This window comes from Vipera berus, assembly GCF_964194415.1.
Source record: "Vipera berus genome assembly, chromosome: 1".
Lineage (NCBI taxonomy): Eukaryota > Metazoa > Chordata > Lepidosauria > Squamata > Viperidae > Vipera > Vipera berus.
In genome coordinates this window covers 122,519,155-122,528,444 of record NC_138202.1, presented here as the reverse complement: position 1 = coordinate 122,528,444, position 9,290 = coordinate 122,519,155, and the positions used below count along the sequence as shown (strand labels likewise).

The 9,290-nt window shown below is 41.7% G+C and overlaps 1 protein-coding gene across 1 annotated transcript; it reads right to left on the bottom strand.

The window, feature by feature from the left end:
* Positions 1 to 588: 588 nt before the first annotated feature.
* WNT6 (Wnt family member 6) lies at positions 589 to 7,690 on the bottom strand (the record flags this gene model as incomplete). Its single annotated transcript, XM_081316920.1, has 3 exons — positions 7,477 to 7,690; positions 2,465 to 2,766; positions 589 to 1,050 (listed from the first exon to the last, which is right to left on the bottom strand). The coding sequence occupies exons 1-3, from the start codon at positions 7,673 to 7,675 to the stop codon at positions 589 to 591; spliced, it is 963 nt and encodes a 320-aa protein (XP_081173046.1). The 5' UTR covers positions 7,676 to 7,690.
* Positions 7,691 to 9,290: the final 1,600 nt, after the last annotated feature.

Genomic DNA, 9,290 nt, shown 5'->3' with positions numbered 1-9,290 from the left:
ATCACACTTGAAAAAATGAGTTAAATAACTTTATTATTGTAAAAAAAATGGCAGCCCAAAGGGAAGTAAGGGAGTTTAAGGGGTGGGGTGATTGGGTGAGAAATCCCTGCTGTCCTCTTAAACACAGTAAAGATCCATTAATAAGTGAAACACAGCATCTCTCTCTAGGCTCTAGGGAATCAGTTCATAATCCATAGTGAGAGGCCTAGATAGGACCAAGCTGCTGGAAATGATCGTGAGAGTATCAGGTAAGGCAGGATCCCCCATGTTCAGTACATGTCAAGCGTAGCAAGGAGTAGTAGGACCTTCTGAAACCATAGCCTGGTGCTAGATGCCAAGCAGTTGCTACAAGGAAGTTGTAGTCAAGTGCTAGGAACAGTATTAGCCACCAACAAAAACCTGCTCTGAGAACCCAAAATGGACTCAGTCTCTCTAGCATATTATTCTGATTCCAGCTAGATAACCTTGATGCCCCCATACCCTAAGCAGCTTGGCGATGCTTGCTTTCTTGGGATTCTGTGGCAGGCTGGGTACATTCCCGTCCTTCTGCTTTGGGTCATCCTTATTCAATGTTCTTCCTATACCCACTCAAATACATAAACTGAGCTCTTTGCGCACAGTGCACTTCCGGCACTGAACTACACAGCACCAATGAAATCGGCAAAGGCAGTTCTCTTCCAGGAGCAGTGTTTCCTCACGATGACCCCGTCCACAGCAGAGCAGGTCACAGCCACTCATGTCCATGGCAGTGCTATTGCACACTCGCCCACGTGTGCCCAACGAACCTGTCTTGCGGTTAGCAATGCAGAAGTCAGGTGAGTCAGCAGAATAGATGAGGTCCTGCCGGTCAGGGGGTTTCATGTTCCAACCCACAGGGATGAGTGTTTTGCCATCATTGCCACCCATCACTTTAAAAGCCCCATTAAAGCGTTCAAGCAGGCGGTCACCCACTTCCCGGAAAGGAGGCATCTTCTTCCAACAGGTGCGCAAGGCACAGGAACCTGAAAGGCCATGACACTTGCACTCTGTCCGCATGTGGTTCTTCACTGCCTGGAAAGGGGAGGGGGAGGAGAGCCACAATAAATAGGAAGAAAAGGGCAATTGCAAGACTAGTAAGATCAGAGTTAAGTCTCCTAGGTGATTATTTTAAATAAGAAGTGAGAACAGGCAGAGAGACAGAAAGTTTCTTCTCAGGTTAGATGGATGCATTCTTTTCCTAAAACAGAAATTGTATCTCTCTACCTATTGCCAAAACAACAGCTTTAAAATATGTGGCAGCTAGTGCTTTAAATGTGGACATCCCACAGATAACTTAGCAGGTCAACTTCAATACCCAAGCAATTTTATATGGGTTCTAGAAATTTAAGTTGTGCTTTGAATTTGTTTAATGTTCAGTTTTATTTGCAAAAAATACAGTACATTAGATCAGTTGCTATTTCATATAAGCCTGACTGCATCGCTATCTAAGTTGTGTTTTATAAAGGCTGTTTCTTGAGATCTTACAAGAAACACAAATGTTTTCCTGGCTTCTGAGCTGACAAGCTTCATATGCTTAAGCTCAATATTGGAAGTATATCAGTGATGCCAGTCAGCTCAACTGTGAAAATCAGAAAAAGTCCACAGAATACTTTTTCAAGAATATAATGGTCCTTGAAAATAATAAACTGGCATTTCCTGGCTTACATTTTCTAAAAAAAAGAAAAGAAAAATGAGAGTTAAGATATGTTATAGCATCATGCTTCTGAAATCTAGATAATAATAAAATAAATTGTATTTTAGAGGAATCAGTCATCATCTGATGCAGACTAATTTTGGACTGAATACACTATCCAAACAGGTCTTAAACATGGGAGCAGACATTTTAACAGCCCAATATTCCTATCATCACATCAGAGTCTGTTGTGATAAGGTTTTGCCAAAATCCATCTAGAGATCTTGTTCAGGATGGTATTTGATCCAAATTCTTAAATCACACTTTTGAGCTTGAGCTATTATGTTCCAGAAGCATCCCGTAATGCTTTATATTTGTTCCTGTAGTTTCTCCTCCCTCTGCATTCACTTACTCACTTATCCATTTTTGAAACAGAAGTAATGGTTCTGTAGCAAACAATAGTGTTTTCTTATTCTGTCAGAGAATATGTTTTCATTGGTGACCTAAGGCTGCTCTGCTCATTTATAAAGCAGTATTTTAAAACAAAATACACACAAATATGCATAAAATTAGCTATTAAATTATAGAGGATCAGAAACCCAGCAGCGTAAAGGAACATTAGGTTAAGAGGTCTAGAACATATAAAATTGTCTACATATAAGACAAGATGGAACAGAAGAGAGAAGGACCTCTTAAAAAGGACAGGACCAGACAAATAAGTACATCTTGGTTTATGCACAGAGAAGGAGGCAGAGCTGCCCATCAGCAGAGGTTTCCACATAAAATAGGATGAAGAAGCAATACAGCCCTTACCAGTCTCCCTGCTTCATTGTTGTGCAGGTCAATAAGAGTTCGAATGTCACTTTTGCCACGCTTGCGCTTAGCATCCATGAACTGCCGAGATTTCTCATAGCCAAAGTCAACGTCATCCCCACAGCCACCCCATTCCCAAGCAGAGCTCTCTGATCCCATGATGGCAGGTGGCAGAGGAGGTGCCCTGCTCCGAATTGCCTCGCAGCCACACTGCAGCAGATCACCCATGCTGCAGGCCTGGGTGACAGCATGGCTAACACCAGCTGCTGTGATGGCATAAACAAAGGCTGTCTCCCGGATATCTGTTTTGTAAATTGAGAAAGGGAAAGAGAGATGGAAAACACATTAGGCAAAGTCGTTTTTTTTAAAAAAAAAATAACCTTAATGTCCGAGCAAAGCAAAGAGGTACTGGCAGGCCATGTCACGATAGGCAACAATTCAACCCCTGAAGGCTTCTGATACAGTATTGTCTGTAGTTGCTTTCTTCGTTACCAACACAATGGCAACGGGGGTGGGATTCCAAGATGCAATAGCCCCCTTCACGTCTCAACAATCTGGATTTTTTATTTACGAGGGGCGCCAGTCGCCCCTCCGCCGCGGGACATGAGTTCCAGGCATCCCTCGCCATGCTGGGACCTGCCACAGCCACGGGAGGGATTTCTCCTTTGCTCTGCTCTATTCCAGCAAGAGGCGCCGCACCGCCAAGGGCTCCGTCTCCTCTCTACCCGCAACCCGCCGCCGCCTCACTACCTCTATTTCCCAGTCAGGGGCTGCTTGCAGCAGGAGCTGCAAGTAGCGGGGATTTTTTTTCCCCTGTGCGGCGGTGCAGCGGCGCCTCTTTCCTACGGAGCTCCTCGTCCACATCTCTGCAGCTGTCCAATGGGTTCGCGCCCCTTCCGTCCCGCCAGAACGGGCGCCATTTTTTCCTCGGGTATTTCCACTGCCTTCCTCATCCGTAGCTTCAGGCGCCCGTCCCGAGCGCCTGGAAGCGCCCGTCCCCAGCGCCGTGGCTTTCTGGCTCTCGTTCCTGCCTTTTGCTGGGCTCGGCCCCGCTGTTAATTAGTAAACTGTTAATTAGTGAACTGACGAACCAAAGTGAGCATTTGCCGCTCTACCTGCACCTGTTCGCCACAGCAGCGTTTGCAGGGCAGACATTATATTCTGCCTTATTCTTTGTTGCTGCTAACTTTATCCCGTTAGGGAACACACCTTCAGTTCAATGTTGCATTTGGGTAGATGTTGCCTATCACTCTGTCTTCCTCCAGAGGTTAGCATCTTTGGTTTCATGCGTGTTAAAATGCCTCGGATCAAGGAGCAGTTGCCGGCAGAAGGACAAAGGAAGGGGAGGCTTTCTTTGGCCTTAGAGTGAGGGAAAGTAAAGGTAAAGGTGCATGCATGCTAGTCGTTTCCAACTCTAGGGGCCGGTGCTCATCTCCGTTTCAAAGCCGAAGAGCCAGCGCTTGTCCGAGGACGTCTCCGTGGTCATGTGGCCGGCATGACTAGACGCCAAAGGCGCACAGAACGCTGTTACCTTCCCACCGTAGCGGTCCCTATTTTTCTACTTGCATTTTTATGTGCTTTCGAACTGCTAGGTTGGCAGAAGCTGGGACGAGTAACAGGCGCTCACTCTGTTACGCGGCACTCGGGATTCGACCTGCCAAACTGCCAACCTTCTGGTCGACAGTGAGGGAAGGGGGGGCGGCTATTCACTGTGAAGGTGGTAGAGACGCTCCCTGGCCATATTTATGGCCTGGCTTGCTCTCTCAGTTGCTGGGAAGTCTGAGGAAGCTCCACGGACATGTAGGAGCAGAATCTTTGAGAAGGGGGAGGGGCAGTAAATCTCTCCCAGACATGGATACATTCTTGGGCTTTATTAAAAGCTGCTGTGCTGTCTAGGAGCATCCATAATTGCTTCATTACAAGGACAGAGAGACATGTCACAGCAGTAAACCTTCAGCCTGTAGCAATAATTTGCTGCCTCCCTCCCCAAAGTCCCGGCAGTGCCTGTACCTCTCATGCTCTCACATTCACTCTGCGAAAGAACAAAGTGCAACCCTTAGGACTGTGTATCTGTTGTCTCCACTCAAGAGAAAAGATGGTTATAAGCAAGGCATGGCCAAGCCAGGGTTCTTGGTGTTTCCTTGGTCATCATCAGTAGCTTATCCTATTCTTGGTCTTCACCTAACAACAAAGGTTTATCCTGTGCTAAATTCCCCCTCCTCCTCACTATCAAGGGACCCCACTTAGATACTCAGATCTACAGTCCCAGCTGCATTATTTCATTAGTTTCTTTCTTTTCCTCCATAGATTTCAAAATGCTATATATGGATCTCTGCTTTAACACACACACACATATAAACCTCATCTCCAATTCTCTGAGAGGTAAATAAAAGAAGGAGGCTTGCCCAAGAACACCCCAATAATTTAATGTGTGAACATTAATAATTTAATAATTTAATGTGTGGAACAAGGAGTTCCAATTCTAATCCAAGGACAACAGTCTATTGGCCTTCAAGTTTTGATACTACAACTTTCATATATCCTAGTAACCTGACTAATAATTCAAGGTTATGAAAACTCTTCTGAACTTGTCAAAGGCACTCCTGATTTTGCCCCTAAATGAGCTGTTATATTCAACCACTGTGCTAAGATTTGAGCTGGACAAAGCAAATATTTTTTTGCAGGAAGCAAAATGCAATGCAGAAGCCAATTCTATTATTAAAACAATACAGTAGTAATTGAGTTTCAAAAGTCTTTATAAAATAATTATATAAACATTAAGTGATTTATATAATTCACTTTTTATCTGCATATTAATAAATTGCATGCATGCTTGCTTTGTTATTGTATCCTTCATACATACACAGGTTGTAACAGGCATCATCTTAAAAGAGCCATTCCTTTATGTGAGCAAAGGGACACAGTAATTGCAGGATTTTTAAAAATTCAAACAAGTCTTTAAAAAGACTTGTAATTAATTAAATGTTGTCAATTAATCACATTGGATAAGGCTTAGAGAATTATTTTCAACTTAGGAAAATAAAACATCTAATACTCTGAATACACGAAAACAGATGAAAAAAGATCATGTGATATTATGTTCAGGTTATATGTTTTATGGATACCTATAAGATCTAGAAGTGTTATCCTACATTGCTTATCAGTAGTGTCTAGGCCTCTTTGACCCTTAGCTGTGTTTTGTTTGGTTGTTTCTATTTTTATAGGTCTCAAGTGCCCCACCAGCTTTTTCTAACTATCCAATTGTTCAGCCTGCACCTGAATAAGGGAGACAGATTATTTCTTCCCATCAGTTAATAAGAGAAAAGAAGATAAAGCTTCCAGCCACACTAGTGACCATGTACAAGGTTAGTGGCTTCTCTCATCTGAAAAAGGATCAATGGCAGGGGAAGAAAAATTAAAGCTTCTGCCCTTCCTATCAGTGTAGTAAATGTAGCCTTCAGACTGCCTAAGCCTACATGCTACTTCTCACTAGGAGTAATGTTTTCTAGATTAATTGAAATGCTTTCTGGGTTCACATTTAAAATAGACCTACGTTTTTAGCCTCAGTTTAAGTCTTCTCTATGAAGCCTGTAGCCACAATCCCTGTATCTGAAGGCGTAAGTGTTTTAACTGCATGATTTAAATAATACACGAAAAATTGTTTGTCATTCTGGATGCAGGTCACTCAGTATGGAGGCCCAAGCATTTTGTATTTCTGCTGATTCTCAAATCCAATACTTAAGATAAAACAGATTTATAGATAGGTCAATTAGAATGGCTACATTGCCTCCTTGTCTATTAGTGGTATTTGGAGAGGAGACCAACAGGGAATTTCAGGGCTGTAGACTAGATTGGGAAACTGGGGAAAAAATAATCTGGAATAAGACAATGGCAGGAAAACTAGATATCCTACTATAAACATACACCTTTATCTACGTGTCTTAATTAAATGAGCACTTGTTCATTATCTTCATTTCAGACACATAATCTTTTTTTAATCATCTGGGGATATGGTAGGATGTGGGATGATATTATGCTCTTAATTTTCAAATGGTTTTTTTATACACCAAAACCAGGCACAATTTCACACAGACACAAAGAAGCTTCATGCCTAATTAAGATCCTCAATGCAAGTGAAAATACATAAAAGAACAGAAGTGTTAAGCAACGGAAGGGCCACCGTTGGGCATGGCTGAAGATGTATTTATATGGCATGGACTGGAGATACAAGGAACAGGTGGATCTGCAAGTGAAGGCCCAGCAGGATGCAAAGGGAGATCTGTTGAGCAGACTGGCTGGGAGATATTATTGCAACTTTGGGGTTACAAATTAGACATCGGAGAGGATAGCTCAACAAATGTGCTCAGGAAAGAATATTTTTTTCTTATTTCTGTTCTCCCCCCTGAGCTAAAAGTACTGAAAACAGCTGTGTGAGTCAAGGAGTGAAATAGATTTAAAAAACTGCTTTAAAAAAGGCTCCTTTTGGAAGTGTAAATGCATAGTTTGTTAAGCTAAGGCCACTGAAGAAGTACACAAAATAATAAACATCACTATAATTTAGAGAAAAACAGTGCTTGTTATGACTGGAAAGTTCCTGTTTCCCAGCCTCCAACAGAAGCACTAAATCAATCCCAAACCCCTAGAGCTATCTGAATAGCCCAGCTCAAAGCATGCAGCAAGGATTCAGTGAACAAGTGTCTTCATCCCACCTACTGCCCAATTTAATTTCAAAGCAAGCAGAGAAGAGTTGCAAATTTATTCTGTTCCCCTTGCCCCTCACTTCTGAATGAATGAATCATCTCCATATACTGTAAGAGCTTCTGTCCCACTGGCAATATTGGTCACCTCTGAAATATACGCTGTATCCTCTCTTTTCTTCTCTCTTTAATTGTGAGGACTATTTGGCTGAATTTCTTTTATGAACAAAATAAATGCTTGCCCCCCCTCCCTTTACTCTGGAAGAATCCCAAAGGGCAGTAATCTACCCAAGCGACAAACCCTGCCCCACTCACCCTGTTGTAGGATCTTCCCAAAATATTTGCTGTGGCTGGTGCAGTTCCAACGACGAAAACGGAATTGGTACTGGCACTCACGCACACCCAATCTGGCTCCTTTGGCAACTTCTTGTACAATCTCAGGTTCTGTTTGGCACAACTCAGCCTGTTTCCCTGCCAGCCGCTTGGTCTTCCGACAGATGCTGTTGGGATCCATGACCAATGGGCTGCCCACTGCCCTGGAAAGATTGGAGAAAAGACACGGAAACACTCTAGATGCATCGAAATTAGTAGGCTTAAACCTTTTTAATCCATAACTCTTTAGGGCTCTCATAGAAATTAATTATGAAATTAATCACTGAACCTATGCCAGGATATTCCCAAGGGTGGTAAAATTTCCTGATGTATGTCCCAGGACTTTCTAGTTTAATATTCTCTCTGACCAGAGCCAGTTCTAGGTATTTTAGCACCCTAGGCTAGGGCACAGTCATATTATGCCCTCCCCAATTGGCTCTTCTTCCAATTTGTTTAGGAATTTCAAAAATGCACACTCTATTTTTTTTGTCTTTGAGAGTTTGAGCATTATACTTATGAATTTTAGGCCGGGACATTTTTTTTCTTTTTTTCAGAATTTTCACCTCATTTACAATGAAATATTGTAATTTTTTTTTACAGATTACCTGTGGGGCCATATTTTCCCAAGACTTTCTACCCGTCCAATCTCATCCAACAGATTGGACATGCTGCAAATCCATCAGCCAAAGAAGACAGACTTTTCCTGTTGTAGCCCCTGCCTTATGAAGTCGTCTCCCCTCAGAGATCAGAATGGCTTTTCACAAAGCTTTAAAAACTTGGCTATATACCTGCCCTGGGGTTGGAGTGTCTTAAGGGCCCTGTTACTTGGCTTTACAATTGGACGATTAATCATCACAACTGATGTTTGTACTTATGTATTTTGTGGGTGTTTTCACTGTTTTAATCTTTTAAAAATTGTCTTAATTGTATTATTTATGGATTTATGGAATCGGTTGCCGGTCGAGCTCCGGATGGCGCCCGACCTTCGCTCCTTCCGACGCGATCTGAAGACGCATTTATTTGAACAAGCCGGCTTGGCCTGATGGGGGATGGGTTGGGTTTTTACTGTTGTTTTTAATATATGTATTTACTGTTTTAGCTTGGGCATATGTTTAATTCTTTTTTAACTTTTGTATTTTTGTATTTTTTTATATGTTTGCCCTGTTCACCGCCCTGAGTCCTTCGGGAGAAGGGCGGTATATAAATAAAATTATTATTATTATTATTATTATTATTATTATTATTATTATTATTATTATTATTATTATTATTATTATTATTATTATTATTATTATTATTATTATTATTATTATTATTATTCTATAGTCACCCAAGAGTCACTTGATTGAGTTGGGTGACTATAGAAATTGAAGAAATGAAACAAAATAAAACCTAACCCTTGAGCAGGTGCACTGCCTCATAAAGTGAGCTGTTACTGCTTTTCACTTTTTATTGTGTTTTTCTTTTATAAGTCTTGGCAATTTTGGTACACCTCCTAAAATTTGGCACCCTGGGCTGGTGCCTTCTGAGCCTTAGCCCAGAGCCAGATCTGTCTCAGATAAGATGGGCTCTGAAAACAAATAAAAGAACACAGAACACAGTTACAACTTTTTCTAGTTATCACCTTCTCTACCTAACAACTAGGTCACATGAAATTTGTGAAATAGCACAGTGACTTTTAGATAGACCTTTAATACAATAAACAAATCAGTCTGTTATACTTCATATTAAGTTGGAAGAATCATATTTCTGAATGC